The sequence below is a fragment of the Bufo gargarizans genome, chromosome 3 (genome assembly GCF_014858855.1).
Source record: "Bufo gargarizans isolate SCDJY-AF-19 chromosome 3, ASM1485885v1, whole genome shotgun sequence".
In the NCBI taxonomy this organism is placed as follows: Eukaryota; Metazoa; Chordata; class Amphibia; order Anura; family Bufonidae; genus Bufo; species Bufo gargarizans.
The window spans coordinates 460984567-461012219 of record NC_058082.1 but is presented as its reverse complement, the minus strand read 5'-3'; the positions used below and the strand labels follow the sequence as shown (position 1 = coordinate 461012219).

The 27653-nt window shown below is 44.2% G+C and overlaps 1 protein-coding gene across 3 annotated transcripts in view; it reads right to left on the bottom strand.

Moving 5' to 3' along the window:
- The window catches only part of LOC122930336 (cyclic AMP receptor-like protein A), a 600516-nt gene that overhangs the window by 62576 nt on the left and 510287 nt on the right, over nucleotides 1-27653 (bottom strand). For all 3 annotated transcript variants that reach the window (XM_044283622.1, XM_044283621.1, XM_044283623.1), the window contains one exon: nucleotides 9534-9616. In XM_044283622.1, the coding sequence (XP_044139557.1) occupies nucleotides 9534-9616 (83 nt within the window). The remainder of the gene's footprint in view (nucleotides 1-9533; nucleotides 9617-27653) is intronic.

Below are 27653 nucleotides of genomic sequence, written 5' to 3'. Positions count from 1 at the left end.
CAATAGTTCAGTAGTAAATAATATTAAATAATTTAGACTTGCCCTGATGCTGTGAAAAACAGGTGGCTAAAAAAACACCACTCACCACTCCAGTCGTACCAATTCACCAGAATAGAGACACTATGCTGTAGAGGTTGTAAGAAGGTAAATCAGCTGTATATTTGCCTTTCCCAGCTCAGTTTATGCGGCATGTGGTCTGTACTTTAAAATCTGAAGATTTTAGTGACGGCTATCCTAAAATAATTTTAAGAATTATTGTTTAGAGCACCTGCCTGCTATTCTATAATAGTATTTCTCTTTAACTGCAGGCACCAGATAAAGGTGCAGGAGCCCAACAATATTTCGTAGTGTTTTTTTCCCCTCCTTTTTGAATAACCTATTGTTATTTAAGGTTCAAAGATGAACCCAGCTATATCCCCTTTTTCACCCAGGCAGCCCCTCTGAGATGAGCCGCTCTAATGCTCTCTCTTGCCTTGCACTGTATCACGCAGGGCGAAATGCATTTTTCTTTTACAGGCTAGGTAAAGCCCGCGCATTAGTGCCAATGAAGTCACCGGGAGCACTGCTAGGCGGAAGCCTCTTCTTAGCAGAGACCAGGTACATCACTAGATCTAAAGAAAAAGCCCTTTACCTGCGCGATTAGGCACAGGGCAAAGGAGAGCATTGGAGCATTTCATGCTCCGATGCTCATCTCAGAGGGTCTGCCTGGGTGAAGATGAGGATATGTCCGGGTTCCAATCCCTTTAACTGTCTCCAGAAGTAAATCTGTCTCAGCTGAACAAATAACTGCTGGGTTGTGATTGTGTAACAGGCTAAACTCAGCGAATCTTTTACATTTATTTTAAATTCAACATATATTTCAAAATAAAAATGTAATTTTCCTACCCCCCCAAAAAATAAATAAAAAAAAATTACATTATTTCTGCTCCCAGTAGCAAACCACCACCTTTCAAATCCCCAAATCAAACTGTGCCACATACAATTACACCCACGGATTCCTTAACTAACATCCACTGCCCTAGGCCTTTCTTCCCCTACCCCACCACCTGCTCCTGTTCCTTTATCTATCCTGCATTTTCTTTAACATTGACCTCATGTGGACTAGCAAAAAACTCAGATTTCACATTACAGATTACTCTCAGCTTGTATGGAAAAAACATATAAAATTTAGTCTCCGCCAAGCACAACCGCTTCTTTAAATCATTAAATGACATTTGTTCCCTCTGAGTTTTATTGGAAAATTCTTTCAAATTCCAACTGTGATTTATTTGTCAACCTCAGAAGACAATCACGGTCCTTATGGGTCAACAATTTGCACAAAATTGGGCACAAATTCGCCCCTGGTAAATGAACTCTCAATCGGTGGGCCCTCACCACATGGAAATATCTAGATATGGAATCCGAACCAAAGTTCCCTGAAACCCATTTGACAACAAACTGTACACAATGAGAGCCCTCTGGACCATCTGGGAATCCGATGATCCTCAAGCTACATCTGCAAGACCACCTGACCACCAGTTTTTGAAGTCAAAATCAGGAGTGGATTATAAAAGGAAAAAAAAGTATAAAGGACAGATAGAACTTCTCTTCTCTTTTAAATTAACTCCTGTATTTGGCTTCCAAAACTGCATCATGAAACGACTTTGTGGTCATACCCTTAGATATAAAGTCCTTTATAGAAACTTCCATAGATTTGAAAGAGCGTGACAGAGGGGCAAGTGTCTTGTACATTACTTATTCTACTGTCAACTATATCTATTCTCTCTCTGAATTTACCCTATACCTCAGAGATTTGTGAAGATAACATTTCAAGCATCGTATTTGATTCATTAATTGCTACTAATATATCCTTCAGGGTTCAGTGTTGCCCTACATCTGGCCATTCTTAATATAAAAAAAAGACGGACTACCACTAAAGTTTGACAAATGGGAGAGACCAAGCGCTAACTCAGCCACATCTTCCACCTGCGGGGGCCAGTGGTGGTATCTTTTAGCTGTGAAGTTTTAGGACTCACCCCTTTGAGACCCCAATATTTTATCAATCTAGGTTGGTTAAGTTTTTAAATGGAGAGTCCCTTACTCAATGATTTCTTTAACATATTGCAAGGCATATCTCTTAAGATCTAAAATAAAGAGAGAAGAGAAGAAAAAGTCACTGATAACAGGAGAGATCTCAAGTATATTGCAGCTTTAAATACATAAAGCGCCGAGTACTAATCTGAGCAGAATAAAGTGTTTCTTTCACTTTAATTCTTTCCTTCTTTATATTTCTCCTTTTTTACCTCTTCTTCCAGGTTCTCTCTTCTTCTTCCATCAGCTTTGTTGCGTTATTAAATGCTTTTATGTTGCTGTGTACCTTCCAGTAATTCCTTTAGTAATCAGTAAATCTCCTTCCCTCTAACACTACTTGCAAATGCTTGATGTGCATAGATAGTCGTCACAGCATAAAGGCTCCAGCAGTAATCGGCCCGGTCCCCGGCACAAACTAGGAAAATCAAGGCAGAAATGGATGGAGCACAGCACCCTGCCAGGAACAGTACACCTCACCAGCTAGCAGACACGATACCACAGCGCCTGAATTGAGGCAAGAATATAGGCAGCTATCCGCAACGCATCCAACTCTTGCATCCAAAAAATCACGTGTGACACCAGGATCAGGAAGGGGTGGAGGATGGAGAAAACGTCTTTAAGAAAAGAAAATGTAACAAGTCCAATTGCTCTACTACTGATATACCATGACCTGGATGAATGGGAATCTGAATGAATGACCTGGATGAATGAGAACCTTCACATATATAGGGACTGGAGAATTAATTTACTACTAGATTATCATGGGCATAAGTATAGCGGGTGCAGAAAGGACGCATTGCAGCTGGAAAAAGTACAGAGGAGAGCGACTAAACTAATAAGAAGCATGGAGGGTCTTAGTTATGAAGAAAGATTAAAATAATAGAATTAATTTAGTCTTGAGAAGAGAAGTCTAAGGGGTGATTAACCTATACAAATATATAAATGGGCCATACAAAAAATATGGTGAATAACTGTTCCATGTAAAATGCCCTCAAAAGACAAGGGGGCACTGCCTCCGACTGGAGAAGAAAAAGTTCAGTCTCCAGAAGCGTCAAAGCTTCTTTACTGTAAGAACTGTGAATCTGTGGAATAGACTTCCTCAGGACGTGGTCACAGCAGGAACAGTGGACAGTTTTAAAAAGGGTTTAGATTAATTCTTAAAAGTAAACAGCGTTATTGCTTATGAAAACGTGTAGAAATCTGAGTCTCACTTCCATCTGGGATTCGCATCCCCACCTATCCCTTAATTGAACTTGATGGACTTAAGTCTTTTTTCAACTGTATCAACTATGTAAGTAGCAGTTGCATCCATGCCTTAGGGGGGCCCAGAGGTCCTTCTGCAACATTATAAGAAACCAGGAGCAGACTGGGAACTTAAAGTGACCCTGGAAAACAACCTAAAGTGGCCCCATGTTGCAGGCGGGTCCAAATTGACAGAAGGCGGGGGCAACACAAGTAGGCATGGACAGAAGTGTGTGGGACCAGCAATACAGTAGTGCAGCACAAAATACTGCCACAGCAGAACCAAATACCAGTAGCAACACAAAATACTGACGACCACACTGCATTATTCAACTTTGTTGAATTCCGGAAGGCACCTGCGACTTTTGGCCAGGTTCACAAGTACCTTATACTCCTAGCATTAATTAATGCTGAGAGCATCAGATCATTAAGTACCTGGCTGGAAGCTGTGAGGAGAGCTTGGGCAGCCCAATGGACATTGCCCCAGCGGGAAATTTCCCTGTAGGATCTATGGTCAGTCCGCCCCTGGAAGACAACAATATTATGGGGAAAAACATAGATGTAGCGTTCTGATACAGTTTTTGTATTGGATACGTTTCTTAACTAATCTAAATAATCTGATTAGGATCTTCACGGATTGGACACTGAAAGCCACTTGGAAAATATTACTCAACCAGGTCATTATCATATGTTAAAGTAGGAGACCCTATATGCTTTATTCTAGTCACTGGCAAATATTGCTATCGTGTAATCTGAACTTTCTAACTTTTTCATACTGTTCTTGTATCAGTAAGAGTGAACCCATGTACCACATTACACAGTATACTACAGTACATTTTGTAATGCACCTAAATATGGATATTCCTGCTATTTAAGAGTTCAACCTCCCAAGGAGAAGCCTATGTTATTAAACTCCAGTGGTCCCAAAAGGCTACTTAGGGAGCATTTATACAGAAATGATCCTTGCAGCATGTTAAATACAACCTTTTGGAAATCTCTGCCCTTGTGCGCTGCTGAGACTCCCCTCCCCCTCATACAATGATGGCGGGAGGTAGTGGGGGGATTTGGTCTACTTGTGAATGTTGGAGGGTATGTCATCACACAATAAAAAAATGTGTGTGCACGGATAACCTGTCATAACCACACAAAGACAAATAATAATAATTATCATGGTAATAGTATATTAGTTGGCAGCATTTGCTTAGCTTTCCTTTGAAGATTCAGTCACATCTAAACACATATGCATTAAGCTTTAACCAGCATGGAGTCATCAATGCTGCGGAAAATGAATCATATACCATCCGCTTTGTGAATAATTCAGTGGCAGGAAAGTAACACACACACAACTACGCAATGCATTATATTAATCTATATTTTCACATAATGAGCGCTGTCAGAGAGGTCTCACACTGACTATTGCTCGAACACCTTACTGTTCTTAACATGGGATTTTTATTTTTACATTAACTACAAAGCTCTGCTGTATTATGGTTGCTTGAAAACCTTATAGGACTGCCTCATAATAAAAAAAAAAACAAAGACTGTAGAATCCCAATAATTCATAATGTGAGCTCCCAACATGTAGAACGATAGGGAAAATGGTCAAAGGTATCATTGGGTGACCACTGTCCATTACAGTATTACGGTGGGGAAGGGTTTAGTTGCCTTGGAAGGATTCATATGCAGAATCCTACTTTGTTTTACACATTTTCAAAAGTTCAGTAATTAAAGCATTTCAGAGTCCTGAGTAGATTCCAAAAGAGGTCATAGAAACATGTCAGTAAAGGGTGAGTAGACGTGTGGCACAGATGTTAGCACTGATCTAGTGCCTTGCAGCACTGGGTTCCTGGGACAACATCTGCATGGTGTTTATATGTTCTCCCCGTGTTTGCCTGGGTTTCCTCTAGGTACTCTGGTTTCCTCCCACAGATTGTGAGCTCCACTGGGGACAGTAACTGACGATAATGTCTGCAAAGCTTTTCAGAATAAATTGGTACTATATAAGTGGGGAAAATAAATTAACTAAGGCCCTTCAGCCTGATGGTCCCTTTACATGGACGACGATCTAGCAGATTGTAGGGATCTAACGAGCATTACTAGTAACGCTACTTAGCGTCGATCTATTCAATTGTCGGCCCGTGTAAAGGGCCCATTAGTTTCATGTGTGAGAAATGTTGGGCTCAGTGTTGCAAGCAGTCTCAGAGCCTGGAGTTGTATGATTTCCAACCTCGTGGTTTTCATGTTCAAGTTTGATATAAAAGTCTTTTTTATACAGAAATACAGCTCTGGCAGGTTTTATTTTAACCCATCCCATTCTGTGTTCTACCTATAAGATAAGCGGCATCGCCAGCGTATAGTAGTTCCATACCTATAGAATATGATATGATAAATCCTCTTTAGGCCTGATCTACACCACAGCATTTTGTAGCACTACCGTTTGAGACACAGCTGCAGACTGCAGGAATACATTAAGTTGTATGCACTTGTCATGCTCTAGTGTGGGAGGGAAGCTCCCACACAGAACATAGGAGGGAAAGGGAAAAGGGAATAAGGCCTGAAAACTAGGGAAGGAAAATGGACACCTCCTAGTGAAAACGCTAATCAAAGCCCTGACTGACTACCAGTATGAACAGACCCCTGAGGTAGGTGAGCTCATACACAGAAATACCTAAAGTCCTATCTAACCCTAAAGGACCCTGGTACTAATGAAAGGAATGAGACATCCTGTTCCTCCAAAAGGAAGGATGAATGGGAGACGTCCAGTAGTGCATTACGGATCTGCAACACACCCGGCCGGCACCCCCATAGAAATGCTTATTCTTGTCCGCAAGTGCGGACAAGAATAGGACATGCTCTATTTTCTTGCGGAGCTGCGGACCGTAAGATTGGGGCAGCTCCCCGGAAATGCGGATGCGGAGAGCACATAGTGTGCTCTCTGCATCTCTTCCGGCCTCATATAGAATGAATGGGTCTACACCCGTTCCGGATAATTGCGGAATGGACTCGGACCCATTCTACGGACCTCTGAATGGAGCCTAAGACAAAACAACAAAGAAATGCAACACACAGAAAAGCCAAAATACAAAGGGAAAGGTAACAACTTCCAAGAAGCTATGGCAGCACCAGGAACTCAACCGAGATCCAAACAGCAGCTATCCACAGGTCCAACTGAAGCTGTAAACCGCACAGCATTGTGGGAGAGACAACTATAAATAGGGAAAGTTAAATCACCACAACAGCAACACCTGGAGGTTAAGGGTGTGGTCCAGTACCAGAAACAACACCTAATGATCCACAAGGTAAACATGTCAAACCAAACCACGTGTTGCAAGTCTCAAAGATCTCCTGCCACTCGGTACATCCGCGACAGCACTCTTGTGGACTGCAGCTGTCGCTCAACAGTTAAAATCAATCAGTAGCGCTAAAAAAAGGTCGTAGTGTAGCCTACCTTAGGTCTTATGGAATTGTGAGTGTGTACAACATAACGCGGTGTCGTGTTCACTTCTCTCACTTCAACTATAGGGTGCTTCGATATTTGGGACCAGTAACTGTACTGGAGCCCAACCTTCCATAGTTAATTATGTTATGTTGCTTAGGTCGAGTACTGGCCCTGCTTGCCCAACTTAGGCGGCATACATGGCATTTCACTCAACCAACCAGAATTCTATTCCATACTTATGAGGGGCAAACACCCAGAAACAGCTGTCTATAGATGGATATTTGGCTTGGCCATTTTCCTTGGTCATATCCCAAAAGTCGGATTTTGGCTCATAGGGAGCCACTTCCAGAAGGTGGCGCTAGCAAGATTATTCTCTTTCCTTGGGAGATACCTCTTTGCATTATGTTATGTCATAAAGCATGTAGTTGAACTACTTAACAATGATGTCCTAGACAAAATACCTTTTTCCGTACGAGTGCGTTTCATGCAGTATATATACTCTAAAGTACAGTTTTACAGGCAGAAAATGTCAATATCGGAGCAGTTTGACCCACATTGGACGTACACAGACACCCAAGGTGCATTGGTCTGTTTGCTCTGCGAGCTGCGTCTTAATCATTCAATGATAAATGCACTTTTGTGCAGAATTGTCAAAACAGCCTGGACAATAATCGCTGGAGATGGGAAAGACGCTGAGTTCCAGGGAGTTAGTCAAGCGTTCAATGGTAGCCCGGCAACAACACCATTGCTTTCTCAATGATAGGCAAACAAGTGTGTTCAGAGATTACTTTTCCATTCTGTTATCAAGACAGGCACACATTTTGGAGATAAGGCACTCTTCTACTGAGGCCTTTTCCTTGCAATAATGTCAGGCCTCGCAGTCTTTTGAGAAGACAATAGCCTGTAACTTCTAGCAATTCCTTTCTTACTGGCCTTTGAGGAAGGCGGTTTTAATTAAGCAGGCTGTTAATTTTAATTAAGTGCAAATATTTTAAAAATTATAAAGCTGTTTAAATATTATTTTATATGTCAATTCCTCTGAAAATCTATATGTGTTTCAAGTAAGTGTCTCACATCAGTGTCATGACTGTGGCATTTCTAGACAATAATTTTCCTTATCTTTCTTTTGCGGATATTTGCAATATAGCCGTTTTATCTCTCAGGCTTTTGTCAGACTGGGCTAAATAGTGACTTGCTTGACGACCGCGTTGCATATATTCATGTGTTGATTGCAAGGTGGTTGTAACAATGGAAACAAGCAGTGTATAATGTGATGGAATAATGAATCCAACCAGCAAAGGAGGCAAAATGGACAATCACAACACATTAGTAAGTGCCTTGTATTAACTTTCCTCCGGGTACTCCAGTTTCCTCCTACACTCCAAAGACATACTGATAGGGAATTTAGATTGTGAGCCCCATTGGGGACAGCGTGATGCTAATGTCTGTAAGTACTGATAAGAACCATAGAGTGATGACTACCACTTTTAGTGGGTAGAATAGGTGCTCATTAGTTCTCATTATCTTAAGAAGCATCAACACTGTCCAGAACCCTAAATTCCATTACCATCAGACTATTGCTATGCCTTTTTTTTTTTTATAAAAAGGACTTTCTCCACTTCTGACATGTCTGATTTAGTAACTACTTGGATTTACCATGAAATAACATTATAGGAGAATCTATTCTTATGATTCTGCCATTCTGCATTATTACTGCTAGACATTATTGGGGTCATTTATCAAACTGGTGTAAAGTAGAACTGGCTTAGTTGCCCATAGCAACCAATCCGATTCCACCTTTCATTTTGGACAGCTGCTTTGGAAAATGAAAGGAGGAATCTGGTTGGTTGCTATGGGCAACTAAGACAGTTCTACTTTACACCAGTTTGATAAATGACCCCATATGAATGAATTGCTAGCAGTTTTCAATGAACATCCGGACGGGTGACAGTTGTGAGTGTGATCCTACATAGTCTGATATTGACAGCACTGATTGGAGAGTGTCAGACTGGCAGGGACACAAACCCAACTGGTAAAACCCAGCTGTACCTTCACTGCCAACTGTTAGTAAGTCATCCATAACTTCTAGTAGGAATAACAATGGGATGGCACATCATAGATTTAAATCAAAAGATGCACCCATTTGTTATTTCACAGGAAATGCAGGTAGTTACTAAAACAGACTTGTCAGGAGGGGTGACAGATTCTCTTTAACTAATGCACTTTTTTTTTTTTTAGCAAATTTAGGCCCTATTTACACGACCGTATTTTTGGTTTGCATCCGATCCACATTTTTTGCGCATCTAATTTTTCGCATCCGATCCACATTCATTCATCTCAACGGGTCAGCAAAAAATATTGACAGCACACCCTGTGCTGTCCGCATCGGTATGTCCGTTCAGTAGCCCCGCAAAAAAGATAGAACATGTCCTATTCTTGTCCGTAAAAATACAAAAAAAACAGATACAACACAAATGTCACACGGATGTCATCCATATTTTTTGCGGATCCCCGTTTTGTGGACTGCAAAATACATACAGTAGTGGGAATGCTGTGAGAAATTAATTTACTGTACAAAGAAGAATAAAATGCCATCCTTTCCAGTGCATTGGAGAGTGTCAGCACACACTAAAATCCTCAATGGTCATCTGGTCCATTCAGAAGTTGCAGAGGAAGACAAGGGGGTCCTTGCATCCCCTCATACAGCTACTATGTAGTGAGATTTACCGTAGGAATTAGTATGCGTCATTGCTCAGTGAAAACCCAAATAAATGCTACTAACCTGTTTAGAAGGGGAAAGAGAGATACAGCCAGATACACACAGGGATACCACTTCAAAGGTTTAATTTCTTCCGCCATTATAATCTGGAAAAAAACAGATCGTGCATGAGACAATTTTATCCGCTCAGTGAGAGCTTCAAAGTGCAATGGTATGGAATGCTGCAAGCTAAACTCTTGTCCTTGAGGGACATAATAACAGCAGAAATAATCTCCTGAGAAGAGCACACAACAACCCAGGAGATTTCTAGTCCACAAAACCTTCCATCTCAAGTGAACCCCCCCCCCCCCCCCCATCTCCAATCGGAAATGCATCTATGGGCGAAGCAGACTAGAGAAATGACTTCACCTTTGAAGGGCAAATCATTTTTCCTTTGGTAGTCTGCAGACTGTGCATATGTGATTTCGAGAATCTGGCAAAATGACTTCTGAATGAGTATAGACCATATGGTACCTAAAGGGAATGTGTCAGAAAATTACATTCTATCCAAAATTGTGCAGTTTTCACACTGACCACTAGGCATAATAATATGTTTTCTGTCCTGCTTAGGCCTCTTGCACACTTGCGTTGTCCGGATCCGGCGTGTACTCCACTTGCCGGAATTACACGCCGGATCCGGAAAAACGCAAGTGTACTGAAAGCATTTGAAGACGGATCCGTGTTCAAAATGCTTTCAGTGTTACTATGGCACCCAGGACGCTATTAAAGTCCTGGTTACCATAGTAGTAGTGGGGAGCGGGGGAGCGGTATACTTACCGTCCGAGCGGCTCCCGGGGCGCTCCAGAATGAGTGCCATGCGATCACGTGATCCATGCGCTTGGGGCGCCCTGACGTCACTCTGGAGCGCCCCGGGAGCCGCACGGACGGTAAGTATGCTGCTCCCCCGCTCCCCACTACACTTTACCATGGTAAACAGGACTTTAGCGTCCCGGCAGCCATGGCAACCATTCAGAAAAAGCTAAACGTTGGATCCGGCAATGCTCCGAAACGACGTTTAGCTTAAGGCCGGATCCGGATCAATGCCTTTCAATGGGCATTCATTCCGGATACGGCCTTGCGGCAAGTCTTCAGGATTTTTGGCCGGAGCAAAAAGCGCAGCATGCTGCGGTATCTTCTCCGGCCAAAAAACGTTCCATTCCGGAACTGAAGACATCCTGATGCATCCTGAACGGATTTCTCTCCATTCAGAATGCATTAGGATAAAACTGATCAGGATTCTTCCGGCATAGAGCCCCGACGACGGAACGCTATGCCGGAAGAAAAGAACGCAAGTGTGAAAGAGCCCTTAGGTAACTTTTTAGTAGACATTAGTGTTGATCGAACTTGTGTTTTAAGTTCGGCGTCTAAAGTTCGGGTACAGGTTATCGAAGAATCGCGTTATGGATTCCGCTACCACGGACTATAACGAAATTTAGAAATAAGGTAGAATCCAGCTTCCAAACAACGTGTTTAAGCTTTAATAAATAAGTGCTTTAAAATCCAACATGTACATCCAAGTCTACGCGTTTCATATCATGAGTAAGGATCTGTATGGAATGATCTGAAACGCGAAGACTTGGATGTACATTAAAAGCTTAAACACGTTGTTTGGAAGCTGGATTTTACCTCTTTATTTGTAATTGCTTATCGCCCAGTTCCTGGCGTATGTCCGTGTCTTCCTCCAACATAGACCAGGTGAGCCTCAACAACTTTTTTTTACGGAATTTAGAATCCATAACGCGATTCTTCGATAACCCAAACCCGAACTTTAGACGCCGAACTTAAAACACAAGTTCGCTCAACACTAGTAGACATCACATTATCATCACAGGCAGGACTACTGTAAACAATATCACCATTACATAGACAACAAAGGATCCGCCATTTACAATAAGTGATATCACAGCTTATCTATTCCCTCCTGACCTCTGCACGGGTCACAGGACATGCCTAGCAAAATCTCCAATAGAAGCTAATGAGGTCCCCTCCTGTCCATTGTGTCTATGGCCCATGCGGCCGCTCTCAACAGGAAGTCTTGACATATGTTAGGCATAATGTGTGAAAATTGTATGATTTTAGGATTATTGGGGTCATTTATCAAACTAGTGTAAAGTAAAACTGACTTAGTTGCTCATAGCAACCAATTAGATTCCACCTTTCATTTTGGCAGCTCCTTTGGAATCTATGGAATCTGATTGGTTGCTATGGGCAACTAAGCTAGTTCTACTTTGCACCAGTTTGTCAGAAGATTTGTACCTATGACACTGGCTGACCTGTTACATGTGCGCTTGGCAGCTGAAGGCATCTGTGTTGGTCCCATGGTCATATGTGTCGGCATTGCTGAGAAAAATGTTTTATTATATGCAAATGAGCCTCTAGGAGCAATGGGGGTGATGCTGTTACACCTAGAGGCTCTGCTCTCTCTACAACTGCCTCTACTCTTTGACTGACAGGGCCAGGCAGTTAAAACATCATCATTCCTGGCCCTGATTTCTGCTAAAGTCAATAAAAGTGTAGAGGATAAGGAAGTTGCAGAGAGAGCAGAGCCTCTAGGAGTAACGGCAACTCCTAGAGACTCATATTTAAACTTCACTTTTCTCAGCAATGCGGGCACATATGACCATGGGACCAACACAGGTGCCTTCAGCTGCCAAGTGCACACGTATCAGGTCAGCCAGTGTCATAGGTACAAATCTGCTGACAGATGCCCTTTAAATATGGATATTTTGTGGAAATAGTTTTTTTAAATCACCAGTCATTTCTAAAAATATATATTTAACATAAAAATGTGATTTAAACAATATTCCATATTCTGATGACGCATTCCCTTTAAAGGGAACCTGTCATCAACTTTAGGGTCCATTCACACGTCCGTTGTTTGTTTCCTGATCTGTTCCGTTTTTTGCTGAACGGATCTGGACCCATTCATTTTCAATGGGTCCTGAAAAAAAATCTGACATTGTGTTGTCCGTTTTTTTTCAGGACCCATTGAAAATAAATGGGTCCAGATCTGGTCCAGATCTGTTCAGCAAAAAACGGAACAGATCAGGAAACAAACAACGGACGTGTGAATGGACCCTTATGCTGATCTCACTGAGGGCAGCATAAAATAGTGACCGAAATGCTGATTTCAGCGGTGTGTCACTCATGAGCTAAAATTAAGTGGTTGCTGAGAACCAGCCTCATAATCATTGCAGCACAGGCCTGGAAAGAGTCACATCTACCTGAGAAGAGTCCTGGTTACTATAATCTCCTGCTCTCCCCGTCCATCTGCTGATGATTGGTAGCTCTATTCTAGAGAGAAAGGGAGAAAACTAGGTAGAAGACTCTCAATCATCAGCAGGTGGGCAGGGAGAGCAGGAATTCCTGAATAACCATGACTCTTCTCAGGTGGCCGGGACTCTTTTCCAGGCCCAGTCTGCAATGTTTGTGATGTTGGTTCTCGGCAACCACTTACTTTCAACTTTTACAGACCGCTGAAGTCAACTTACCTGTCTCTAATTTAGGCTACATTCACACGTCCGCAAATGGGTCCGTATCTGTTCTGCAATATCGGGAACGGGTGCGGACCCATTCATTCTCAATGGGGCAGAACGGGATGCAGAGAGCACACTATGAGTGAGCTCTCAGCATCCGCATTTCCGGGCAGCGACTCCGCAAAAATTTTTAACATGTAATATTCTTGCCCGCAATTGATGACGAGTTCGCTTTAACAATAAAGATGGTCAGAACTAAAAAGTGGGGATGAGTGGGGCAGCTCTGAATGAACTGAATAGTATCCCGGACTTTATCAATTACATCATCCCATTTAGAGGCTTTAGTTATTTTGAAGGAAATATATGTGCATTTTTAATCAATCATATAAATTATATTAGTGCCAGGGCATGATAACTGACCTTGAAGATAGAGATGTTTGATCAAATATGCAAAGCTATTCCTGGATATTGCCATGCAAGTAATATATATGTTACGTCTGATATATCTGACAGTGTGGACAAGAAAAATTTGTTTAAAGAGTGTGCCACAACCAAAAACACCCTAAACTGCCATCATCAGTGAATAGCTCACCAGACACAGATTCACACTATGTCATCTTTATGTTTACAGTTGTGAGGAATATGGATTATTATTCCATGTCAGCCATGTTCCCACACCAGCCATCAGATAACAGAGGTAGTGAACTCCACAGGAGGGACCTGCTTCAAAGCCAGCAGATGGCAGAGGACCTCAAACAATCCACCAGTGTTTACAACTTTTCACACTTCCATTCAGCCAGCCAGGAACCCAGCTAATGGAACAGGAAAGACCTCTCTGCAGGAGGTCTAGTCCATTCCCCAGTTCAATGGAAATTATCAGACTTTCTGGGGCCGGCAGTTCATAAGGAATTATGAATTGCCCGGCCATCACAGGCACAAACCAGATACATATTTGTGTCCTTGTGGCCACGATGAACAGGCCCATGGTCATAGTCTGGCGGTGGGAGGCCAGGAAAGTGAGATATACATATCTCCCCACAGAAACTCAATAACGGTACCATGCTTGGACTCTACTGGTAGCCGGAACCCAGGCAGATCCATTGGTGCCAGAACCACCTCCCTGCGACATTCTGGTCTGGCCAGGCCAGCAGAGGGGGGGTGGACACCTCCCAGAGGAAGGGAGGGGAGGGTCCGGCTACAGTTTAAAAGGCTTGTGCCAGCAATCGGGCATGTCTGTTCTCTGAAGGAGGGTCACATCGTGCCATGTGTTTAGAGGGATCTGCAACCTGCTGGCATCACTGCCCTCCATGTTAATACAGCTAAGAACTCATCACAATGACTTTTGTTCTGCTTCACCCTGTTTGTACCATACCACCTGTATTTGTAACCTCAGACCACTGTATATATTTTCTGTGTGCATAGTGTTATTTCTAGTGAGCCCTTAAGGCGAATAAATATATAATTTAATCTTGTGCTGTTCTTGTATCTCGATCACGAATCCCTTATGTCCATGTTTCGGCCTAGTTAGCGGACCGTGCTTATATCAAACAAGGAACTGGTGGCAGTCTTTCTGGGCTGAGAACGCGCTGTTTCACTGGGGCAGTGAAAAGGCCCTCTCAGATTGTTGCCTCTCTGTGCCCGTGTGAGTCTGTGAAAACTGTACCAAGACTGACCTTACCCGCTCCTCCAGGAGGACGTAATGTCGCGCCTTGGTAACCAGGCGAGCTCGACGTAGAGCTCGACGTAGTTAACGTCCGGCGTCAGTCGGGGCACGAGGGGTACGGTATTCGTCACAGCAGTTATTTGCATTCCCCTGCTGTAAACCGGGGAATGGGCTGCGCACTGAATGCTGAGGCATTATCCAGTTTCCCTTTATTAACATGCAGCCCAGGGGTACAACAGGGAATGCAAGTGCGTGAAAACATGAAAAAAAACATATTTGGAAAATGTCTCTATTAACCACTTCAGCCCCGCTAGCTGAAACCCCCTTCATGACCAGAGCACTTTTTACACTTCGGCACTACACTCCTTTCACCGTTTATCGCTCGGTCATGCAACTTACCACCCAAATGAATTTTACCTCCTTTTCTTCTCACTAATGGAGCTTTCATTTGGTGGTATTTCATTGCTGCTGACATTTTAACTTTTTTTGTTATTAATCGAAATGTAACGATTTTTTTGCAAAAAAATGACATTTTTCACTTTCAGCTGTAAAATTTTGCAAAAAAAACGACATCCATATATAAATTTTTCGCTAAATTTATAGTTCTACATGTCTTTGATAAAAAAAAATGTTTGGGCAAAAAAAAAAAATGGTTTGGGTAAAAGTTATAGCGTTTACAAACTATGGTACAAAAATGTGAATTTCTGCTTTTTGAAGCAGCTCTGACTTTCTGAGCACCTGTCATGATTCCTGAGGTTCTACAATGCCCAAACAGTAGAAAACCCCCACAAATGACCCCATTTCGGAAAGTAGACACCCTAAGGTATTCGCTGATGGGCATAGTGAGTTCATAGAACTTTTTATTTTTTGTCACAAGTTAGCGGAAAATGATGATGATTTTTTCTTTTTCTTTTTTTCTTACAAAGTCTCATATTCCACTAACTTGCGACAAAAAATAAAAAATTCTAGGAACTCGCCATGCCCCTCACGGAATACCTTGGGGTGTCTTCTTTCCAAAATGGGGTCACTTGTGGCGTAGTTATACTGCCCTGGCAATTTAGGGGCCCAAATGTGTAAGAAGTACCTTGCAATCAAAATGTGTAAAAAATGGCCTGCGAAATCCGAAAGGTGCTCTTTGGAATATGTGCCCCTTTGCCCACCTTGGCTGCAAAAAAGTGTCACACATCTGGTATCGCCGTACTCAGGAGAAGTTGGGGAATGTGTTTTGGGGTGTCATTTTACATATACCCATGCTGGGTGAGAGAAATATCTTGGCAAAAGATAACTTTTCCCATTTTTTTATACAAAGTTGGCATTTGACCAAGATATTTTTCTCACCCAGCATGGGTATATGTAAAATGACACCCCAAAACACATTCCCCAACTTCTCCTGAGTACGGCGATACCAGATGTGTGACACTTTTTTGCAGCCTAGATGCGCAAAGGGGCCCAAATTCCTTTTAGGAGGGCATTTTTAGACATTTGGATCCCAGACTTCTTCTTACACTTTCGAGCCCCTAAAAAGCCAGGGCAGTATAAATACCCCACATGTGACCCCACTTTGGAAAGAAGACACCCCAAGGTATTCAATGAGGGGCATGGCGAGTTCCTATAAAATTTTTTTTTTTTTGCATAAGTTAGCGGATATTGATTTTTTTTTGTTTTTTTCTCACAAAGTCTCACTTTCCGCTAACTTAGGACAAAAATTTAAATCTTTCATGGACTCAATATGCCCCTCACGGAATACCTTGGGGTGTCTTCTTTCCGAAATGGGGTCACATGTGGGGTATTTATACTGCCCTGGCTTTTTAGGGGCCCTAAAGCGTGAGAAGAAGTCTGGAATATAAATGTCTAAAAATGTTTACGCATTTGGATTCCGTGAGGGGTATGGCGAGTTCATGTGAGATTTTATTTTTTGACACAAGTTAGTGGAATATGAGACTTTGTAAGAAAAAACAAAAACAAAAACAAACAAAAAATTTCCGCTAACTTGTGCCCAAAAAAATGTCTGAATGGAGCCTTACAGGGGGTGATCAATGACAGGGGGGTGATCAATGACAGGGGGGTGATCACCCATATAGACTCCCTGATCACCCCCCTGTCATTGATCACCCCCCTGGTAAGGCTCCATTCAGACGTGCGTATAATTTTTACGGATCCATGGATCGGATCCGCAAAACACATGCGGACGTCTGAATGGAGCCTTACAGGGGGGTTATCAATGACAGGGGGTGATCAGGGTGATCACCCCCCTGTCACTGATCACCCCCCCTGTAAGGCTCCATTCAGACGTCCGCATGATTTTTACGGATCCATGGATACATGGATCGGATCCGCAAAACACATGCGGACGTCTGAATGGAGCCTTACAGGGGGGTTATCAATGACAGGGGGTGATCAGGGTGATCACCCCCCTGTCACTGATCACCCCCCCTGTAAGGCTCCATTCAGACGTCCGCATGATTTTTACGGATCCATGGATACATGGATCGGATCCACAAAACACATGCGGACGTCTGAATGGAGACTTACAGGGGGGTTATCAATGACAGGGGGTGATCAGGGTGATCACCCCCCTGTCACTGATCACCCCCCCTGTAAGGCTCCATTCAGACGTCCGCATGATTTTTACGGATCCATGGATACATGGATCGGATCCACAAAACACATGCGGACGTCTGAATGGAGCCTTACAGGGGGGTGATCAATGACAGGGGGGTGATCAGGGAGTGTATATGGGTGATCACCCGCCTGTCATTGATCACCCCCTGTAAGGCTCCATTCAGACATCCGCATGTGTTTTTCGGATCCATGTATCCATGGATCCGTAAAAATCATGCGGACGTCTGAATGGAGCCTTACAGGGGGGTGATCAATGACAGGGGGGTGATCAATGACAGGGGGTGATCAGGGAGTGTATATGGGTGATCACCCGCCTGTCATTGATCACCTCCCTGTAAGGCTCCATTCAGACGTCCGCATGATTTTTACGGATCCATGGATACATGGATCGGATCCACAAAACACATGCGGACGTCTGAATGGAGCCTTACAGGGGGGTGATCAATGACAGGGGGTGATCAGGGTGATCACCCCCCTGTCACTGATCACCCCCCCCTGTAAGGCTCCATTCAGACGTCCGCATGATTTTTACGGATCCATGGATACATGGATTGGATCCACAAAACACATGCGGACGTCTGAATGGAGCCTTACAGGGGGGTTATCAATGACAGGGGGTGATCAGGGTGATCACCCCCCTGTCACTGATCACCCCCCCTGTAAGGCTCCATTCAGACGTCCGCATGATTTTTACGGATCCATGGATACATGGATTGGATCCACAAAACACATGCGGACGTCTGAATGGAGCCTTACAGGGGGGTTATCAATGACAGGGGGTGATCAGGGTGATCACCCCCCTGTCACTGATCACCCCCCCTGTAAGGCTCCATTCAGACGTCCGCATGATTTTTACGGATACATGGATACATGGATCGGATCCACAAAACACATGCGGACGTCTGAATGGAGCCTTACAGGGGGGTGATCAATGACAGGGGGGTGATCAGGGAGTGTATATGGGTGATCACCCGCCTGTCATTGATCACCCCCTGTAAGGCTCCATTCAGACATCCGCATGTGTTTTGCGGATCCGATCCATGTATCCATGGATCCGTAAAAATCATGCGGACGTCTGAATGGAGCCTTACAGGGGGGTGATCAATGACAGGGGGGTGATCAATGACAGGGGGTGATCAATGACAGGGGGTGATCAGGGAGTGTATATGGGTGATCACCCGCCTGTCATTGATCACCCCCCTGTAAGGCTCCATTCAGACGTCCGCATGATTTTTACGGATCCATGGATACATGGATCGGATCCACAAAACACATGCGGACGTCTGAATGGAGCCTTACAGGGGGGTGATCAATGACAGGGGGGTGATCAGGGAGTGTATATGGGTGATCACCCGCCTGTCATTGATCACCCCCTGTAAGGCTCCATTCAGACGTCCGCATGTGTTTTGCGGATCCGATCCATGTATCCATGGATCCGTAAAAATCATGCGGACGTCTGAATGGAGCCTTACAGGGGGGTGATCAATGACAGGGGGGTGATCAATGACAGGGGGTGATCAGGGAGTGTATATGGGTGATCACCCGCCTGTCATTGATCACCCCCCTGTAAGGCTCCATTCAGACGTCCGTATGCGTTTTGCGGATCCGATCCATGTATCCGTGGATCCGTAAAAATCATACGGACGTCTGAACGGAGCCTGACAGGGGGGTGATCAGGGAGTTTATATGGGGTGATCATGGGTGATCAGGGGTTTATAAGGGGTTAATAAGTGACGGGGGGGGGGGGGTGTAGTGTAGTGTGGTGTTTGGTGCGACTGTACTGAGCTACCTGAGTCCTCTGGTGGTCGATCCTAACAAAAGGGACCACCAGAGGACCAGGTAGGAGGTATATTAGACGCTGTTATGAAAACAGCGTCTAATATACCTGTTAGGGGTTAAAAAATTCGGATCTCCAGCCTGCCAGCGAGCGATCGCCGCTGGCAGGCTGGAGATCCACTCGCTTACCTTCCGTTCCTGTGAGCGCGCGCGCCTGTGTGCGCGCGTTCACAGGAAATCCCGGCCCTCGCAAGATGACGCGTATATGCGTCGTCGTGCGCAGGGCTGCCGCCTCCGGATCGCACATCTGCGTTAGGCGGTCCGGAGGCGGTTAAAGGGGTTGTCTCACTTGAGCAACTGGTGACTGCCTTTGCTGGCTTTGCTTGTTTCCATGGTTACGACCACCCTGCAACCCATCAGCGGTGGTCGTGCTTGCACACTAAAGTACTGGCGTCTCTGATGGACACGACCGTGGAAGCTCACATACGCTGGCACTATTTCCTATGATGTGCAATCACGGCCACTGCTGCTGGATTGCAGGGAGGTCATAACCATGAAAATAAGCAGTATATAATGTGAGGGAAAATTAATCCTGCCAGCAAAGGAGGCATAAAATGGACAATCACAATACATTGGTAACTACCTTGTATTAACTTTATCAACATGATAAATGCTATTTTCTGATGTGAGACAAACCCTTTAAAGGGGTTCTGCACTTTGTTTGAACTGATGATCTAGGCCAGTGATACAAGTCGTGACGTCACTGGGCCTGCGGTAAACAGTGAGAAAGCCATGGCGCTTCTGGAGCACCGCTGCCTTCTCAAATAGCTGATCGGCGGGGGTCCCGGGTGTCGGGTCCCCACCGATCAGATGCTGATAATCTATCCAGAGGACAACACTGGACGTAACAGTGCTCACTACCCGGTGAGCGTGATGACGTAAGCGCATCCTGCAAGAAGAGGAAAAAGACGATAACGGCTGTGCGATCAAGTGGATGAGGTGAGTAATTTTTTTTTTTTCCATGGGCTTTAAAGGTGGACAAAACCTTTAAGGTCCCTTTACACAGGGCAATTATTAGGTAAATCATTGGGAATGATTCCTGGGCAGCAGATTGTTCTGTGTACACAGGCATCTGCTGCCCAGAAGCAATGAATCTGTATGGGAATGAGCAATCACAGCAATGATCGATCATCCCCATACAGTGGAGGTGATTGCTGCATTTATATGCAGCTCTCATCTCCCTGAAGATTAGGCAATTATGAGAAATGAATGGTTTGTTCCCAATATTTACCTGCTCAGTCTGCCTGTGTAAATGAGCCTCTAGCTGCCATTGGGGAAGAGGGGAATGCAACGCTGATATCTTTGAAGCAGTGATAAAAGAGTTTTGAATGTTTTAATTGCCGGGACCCATAGGGAAATTGTGAGAGTCTTGGGAAAAGACCTTCTTGAGTCTTTTTTCATATGGCATATTTTTTCTCAGACTGGATTAGTCCTTTAAGAAAAAGAAGGAAGGAGAATCATTCACTATATAATGTCATGTCAGGCCTCGCTGAGTACGTTCAGGAAGCTGCCAAGCTCGTGTCCTGTTCTCTCTTGCTCTGTTCACTGGTTACCTGATGCGGCTCTGGCAATTATATAGTGGCAGAATGAGCACGGCCAAGGAACAGAGATAGGACGGGGAAACATTTATTACTTAGATCATGATCTGTAAATGGCAGGGAGAGCATTCATTCCACACAAAGCTGTCATTGAGCCAGTCTCTGTACAATCTGTCAGGCTGAAGGTGCCCACGTTCGCTGTAAGAAAACTACCAACTGAGGAAGGAGACCTGGTTTACAGGGCATTTGCCAAAATTAGGAAAAATGAAACAGGCCTACACAAATCAGTAAACAAGTATTTTACTCAATTGTATACGATGCATTTGAAATCAAATTTATGCATCTATAAACACATTGTGATTAGAGATGAGCGAATCGAAGCTGACGAAGTGGAATTCGTTCCGAATGTCAAGAAAAATTCAATTTGCACCGAATGGGATGTCACAGTCCTGTAAATAGCGCAGCCATCTTAGATTCTGCCATTTACCAGTGTACTTAGTGCAGGGAGAGGCGTCTGCAGGCGCTAGGGACAGTGATAGAAAAAACGTGCTAAAAAAAAAAAAAACGATTTACAAGTGCAGGTAAAGATTATTCAAGGTGAAGGGAAAGGATAGGGAGGAATCATTCTGCAGCTTTTATGTAGAACAGGGTTCAGTAGGGGAGTTTACAGCCTGGGTAATAGGAAGAATCCAATTACACCTTGCTGGACTGACTGCGGATCCAAATTGCCATTATACAGCTCTGTAATTCCAGCAAACCGTTCTTGTTATTGGGGTGCAAGTGCTGTTTGATACAGCCATTAACAGGGTTTATTACAAGGAAATATTTCTATGTCTTATTTGCCCTTGTAAGGTGCAGTTATGTGTTCTAAAGCATTTTTGGGCTTGTATTAGTGGGAAAAAAGGGCTTATTAGCCGTTATATAAAAAGCAACGTCTATATTTTTCACATGCACCTGGAACAATACATACGGTGGACATCTCCTCTCTCCTACTCCAGTTCGGTTGACATGTTTCGAACACTACGGTTCTTAATCATAGCCTCATGATGTGCTCAGGCTGTAGTAAACGTATGCACCTCCCTCTCCAATCCAATGAGAGAAGCAAGCTGGGGGGAAGGGAGAAATGTAACCCAGAGGGAAAACAGGAAAATTGGATCGGTGAGAAAAGCAAGAACAGAGTAAAGATAAGAATAAAAAATAAAATAAAAGAGAGGAGAGAAAGAACAAATGATAAACCCCCAGCCTGGCACACCATACCTGGGAAACCTGTTACACTTATTACCTTTAGGAACAATAATGAGCACAGGGGTGAACACATGCAAAATTAGCTAAATATAAATATATAAAACACAAAAACAGCCTCATGTGTGTATGTCCCAAAGTCGCATTAAAGAATACAGCTAAAACCAGAAAGGGAACCCTGGCAAGACATCAGGGTCTCCCATAGGAAAACTTCCCTTGGAAAACAGGTAAACAACACAATGTCCTGGACATAATATACATTAATAATAAGGAATAAATATTGGATATTAAATATACCTGTAATTGCAGAGATTAATAAAATGCAATAGATCCTTTTGAGGTTTAAACCAGATGGAACCCTGGTATTCAACCTGAAGATCCAATAGGCTAAAAGTATTTTTTTCTTGATGTCAGCGCCTCTTGGTGGAGCGGACACTTTTTCAAAAGCAAAGTAAGTAGGCTGCTAATATTACGGTTGTGTTTTGTTATAAAATGAACCGCTGCGTTAGAGGTACCCTACGCCCGGGGGTTCCCAATATGATTGAGATGTTCCCGCAGTCTTGCCTTAAACTGTCTGCTTGTACTGCCAACATACATCAAATCGTATGCGGTGCACTTTATGACATAAACCACATTGGATGCATTACAATTAATATAATCCTTAATTTGAAAGGTATCCGTGTGAGTCGAATTCTCAAACTCTGTGGTTTGAGATGTCACTCTGCAGGTTTTGCACGGATTATCCCCACATTTAAAGAAGCCTCTGTATTTGAACCATGTATCCCTGGTCCGATTGAATGTATTGCTGAAGAACGATGGAGAAAGAGAATTCGCTATGGTTTTCGATCTCCTAGGAACAATATGGCAACCATTTTTCGAAATATTATACAAGGTATTGTCATCATAAAGAATCGGTAAGCATCTGTTTATAAAGCTAGTTTCACACTAGCGGCAGGGGACTCCGGCAGGCTGTTCCGGTGGGTGAATAGCCTGTCGGATTCGTCCTGCCGCTAGTTCACGTGTGCTCCTGGACTCCCTCTCCGTCCCCATAGACTATAATGGGGGCGGGGTTCCATTGGCAGCACGACAGCACACGCCGAGAGGCAGCCGGACTAAAAGTACTGCATGCAGTGTGAAAGTACCCTAACACGTTGTATTTCTGAGAACTGACGACTGTAGGTATCGTTCGTTCGTTGGCAGGCTGTAGATGCGATTTTTTTTAACCCCTAAAAGGTATATTAGACGCTGTTTTGATAACAGCATCTAATATACCTGCTACCTGGTCCTCTGGTGGTCCCTTTTGCTTGGATCGACCACCAGAGGACACAGGTAGCTCTGTAAAGTAGCACCAAACACCACTACACTACACCCGCCACCCCCCTGCCACTTATTAACCCCATGATCACCCCATATAGACTCCCTGATCACCCCCTGTCATTGATCACCCCCCTGTCATTGATTAACCCCCTGAAAGGCTCCATTCAGATGTCCGTATGTGTTTTGCGGATCCGTGGTGTCTGTGTTATGCGGATCCGCAAAACACATACAGAAGTCTGAATGGAGCCTTACAGGGGGGTGATCAATGACAGGGGGATGATCACCCCATATAGACTCCCTGATCACCCCCCTGTCATTGATCACCCCCCTGTAAGGCTCCATTCAGACGTCCGTATGTGTTTTGCGGATCCGATCCATGGATCCGCGGATCCACAAAAAACACATATGGACGTCTGAATGAAGCCTTAGAGGGGGGTGATCACCCCATATAGACTCCCTGATCACCCCCCTGTAAGGCTCCATTCAGACATCCGTATGTGTTTTACGGATCCACGGATCCATGGATCGGATCCGCAAAACACATACGGACATCTGAATGGAGCCTTACAGGGGGGGTGATCAATGACAGGGTGGTGATCACCCCATATAGACTCCCTGATCACCCCCCTGTCATTGATCACCCCCCTGTAAGGCTCCATTCAGACGTCCATATGTGTTTTACGGATCCACAGATCCATGGATCGGATCCGCAAAACACATACGGACGTCTGAATGGAGCCTTACAGGGTGGTGATCACCCCATAGAGACTCCCTGATAACCCCCCTGTAAGGCTCCATTCAGACGTCCGTATGTGTTTTACGGCTCCACGGATCCATGGATCGGATCCGCAAAACACATACGGACCTCTGAATGGAGCCTTACAGGGGGGTGATCACCCCATATAGACTCCCTGATGACCCCCCTGTCATTGATCACCCCCCTGTAAGGCTCCATTCAGACTTCTGTATGTGTTTTGCGGATCCGCAAAACACGGACACCGCGGATCCGCAAAACACATACGGACATCTGAATGGAGCCTTCCAGGGGGTTAATCAATGACAGGGGGGTGATCAGGGAGTCTATATGGGGTGCTCACCCCCTGTCATTGATCACCCCCCTGTAAGGCTCCATTCAGACGTCCGTATGTGTTTTGCGGATCCGATCCATGGATCTGTGGATCCGTAAAACACATACGGACATCTGAATGGAGCCTTACAGGGGGGTGATCAATGACAGGGTGGTGAGCAACCCATATAGACTTCCTGATCACCCCCCTGTCATTGATCACCCCCCTGTAAGGCTCGATTCAGACATTTTTTGGGCACAAGTTAGTGGAAATTGATTTTATTTCTTTTTTGTTTTTTTCTTACAAAGTCTCAAATTCCACTAACTTGTGACAAAAAATAAAATCTCACATAAACTCACCATACCCCTCACGGAATCCAAATGTGTAAAATTTTTTAGACATTTATATTCCAGACTTCTTCTCACGCTTTAGGGCCCCTAAAATGCCAGGGCAGTATAAATACCCCACATGTGACCCCATTTCGGAAAGAAGACACCCCAAGGTATTCGCTGAGGGGCATATGGAGTCCATGAAAGATTGAACTTTTGTCCCAAGTTAGTGGAAAGGGAGACTTTGTGAGAAAAATAAAAAAAAAACAATTTCCGCTAACTTGTGCCAAAAAAATAATAATTCTTCTATGAACTCGCCATGCCCCTCATTGAATACCTTGGGGTGTCTTCTTTCCAAAATGGGGTCACATGTGGGGTATTTATACTGCCCTGGCATTTTAGGGGCCCTAAAGCGTGAGAAGAAGTCTGGGATCCAAATGTCTAAAAATGCCCTCCTAAAAGGAATTTGGGCCCCTTTGCGCATCTAGGCTGCAAAAAAGTGTCACACATGTGGTATCGCCGTATTCAGGAGAAGTTGGGCAATGTGTTTTGGGGTGTCTTTTTACATATACCCATGCTGGGTGAGATAAATATCTCTCTATAATGACAATTTTTTATTAAAAAATCGGAAAAGTTGACTTTTAGAGAGATTTCTCTCACCCAGCATGGGTATATGTAAAAATAGCCTAGGTGGGCAAAGGGGCCCACATTATAAAGAGCACCTTTAGGATTTCACAGGGCATTTTTAACACATTTGGATTTCAAACTACTTCTCACGCATTAGGGCCCCTAAAATGCCAGGGCAGCATAACTACCCCACAAGTGACCCCATTATGGAAAGAAGACACCCCAAGTTATTCCGTGAGGGGCATGGCGAGTTCCCAGAATTTTTTATTTTTTGTTACAAGTTAGCGAAAATGATGATTTTTTTTTCTTACAAAGTCTCATATTCCACTAACTTGTGACAAAAAATAAAAACTTCCATGAACTCACTATGCCCATCACGAAATACCTTGGGGTGTCTTCTTTCCAAAATGGGGTCACTTGTGGTGTATTTATACTGCCCTGGCATTTTAGGGGCCCTATTGCGTGAGAAGTATATTTTATATTTTAGGGTACTTTCACACTAGCGTTTTTCTTTTCCGGCATAGAGTTCCGTCACAGGGGCTTAATACCAGAAAAGAATTGATCAGGCATATCCCCATGCATTGTGAATGGAGAGTAATCTGTTCAGGATGCATCAGGATGTCTTCAGTTCAGTCTTTTTGACTACGGTTTTATCTCCGGTGAAAAAACTGAAGATTTGCCTGATCCGGCATTTTTCCCCATAGGAATGTATTAGTGCCAGATCCGGCATTCAAAATACCGGAATGCTGGATCCGTCCTTCCGGTCTGCACATGCGCAGACCGATAAAAATGTGTAAAAAGACAAGCGAAGAGATGGATTCGTTCTTGCAATGCATTTGTGAGATGGATCCGCATCCAGATGCGTCTCACAAATGCTTTCAGTCACATCCAGATCGTCCGATCCGGCAGGCAGTTCGGACGACGGTACTGCTTGCTGGATCACACTGCCGCAAGTGTGAAAGTAGCCTTAGTGTTTGTGTTTTTTTTTTTTTTTTACTTACTATTAGCCCCCTTAGGGGCTGGAACCCTTGTCTATTCACCCTTAGGCCCCTTTCACATGGGCGAGATATTATGCGCGGGTGCAATGCGTGAGATGAACGCATTGCACCCGCACTGAATCCGGACCTATTCACTTCTATGGGGCTGTGCACATGAGCGGTGATTTTCACACATCACTTGTGCGTGAAAATTGCAGCATGCTCTATGTTGTGCGTTTTTCACGCAATGCAGGCCCATTGCGGATGCGGTGCGATTTTCACGCATGGTTGCTAGGATAAAAGTCTATTCACTGTATTATTTTCCGTTATAACATGGTTATAAGGGAAAATAATAGCATTCTTTAATACAGAATGCTTAGTAGAAGGTCAATATAATAAACATTATATACATCCCAGTATAATAAACATTGGTGGCGCAGTGCGCCCCCCCAACACCCCAGTATAATAAACATTGGTGACGCAGTGCGCCCCTCCAACACCCCAGTATAATAAACATTGGTGGCGCAGTGGGCAGTGCCAATGAGGGTTAAAAAATAAAACATTTATTAACTCGCCTCCTCCAATTGATCGCGTAGCAGCCTGTCTCCTGTTCTTTCTTCAGGACCTGTCAAAGGACCTGTGGTGACATCACTGAGCTCATCACATGGTACATCAGATGATCCATCACCATGGTAATGGACGATGTGATGAGCTCAGTGATGTCACCACAGGTCGTGGCAGCTACGCGATCAATTGGAGGAGGTGAGTTAATTTTTATAAATTTTTTTAACCCTCATTGGCACTTCCCACTGCGCCACCAGTGTTTATTAAACTGGGGTGTGGGGGGGGGGGGGGGGGCGGCCCACTGCGCCACCAATGTTTATTATACTGGGGGTGGGGCGCACTGCGCCACCAATGAAGATAACTGACCTGTTAATACAAATACAGAATCAAATAGCCGGTACCCGACCTCTACGACAGGAAGCTGCGATCCGCTGCGTACCGCACCTGAAGGGTTAACTGCCGCTGATCGCAGCTCCCTGTCATAGAGGTTGGGTGCTGGCTATTTGATTCCGGCACCCGCCTCCTGTATTTGTATTAACAGGCCAGTTATCTTCATTTGTGGCGCAGTGGCCACAGCCCCTCCCCTCCTCCTCCCGTCTCTCTTCTTACTGGCGGAGGCAGCACAGGGGGAGGGAGAGACTCCTTCTCCACTGCGCTCTACGCTGCTGAGAAGAACATCGGCGGCGGGGCAGAGAACTATTACCTCCTGTGCCCCGCCGCTGTATTCAACGGCAGAGCTGCGGTGGCAGTCTTGTTGCCATTTCTAAATTCTAAGTCGCATTTGCGACCATTTTGGTCGCCATCTGGAGCCCTGAGGTTGCGTCGGTACTGCAATTTCTCTGTGCTCTTATAAATTTGCCCACTGGGATTGCTTTAATTGTATACA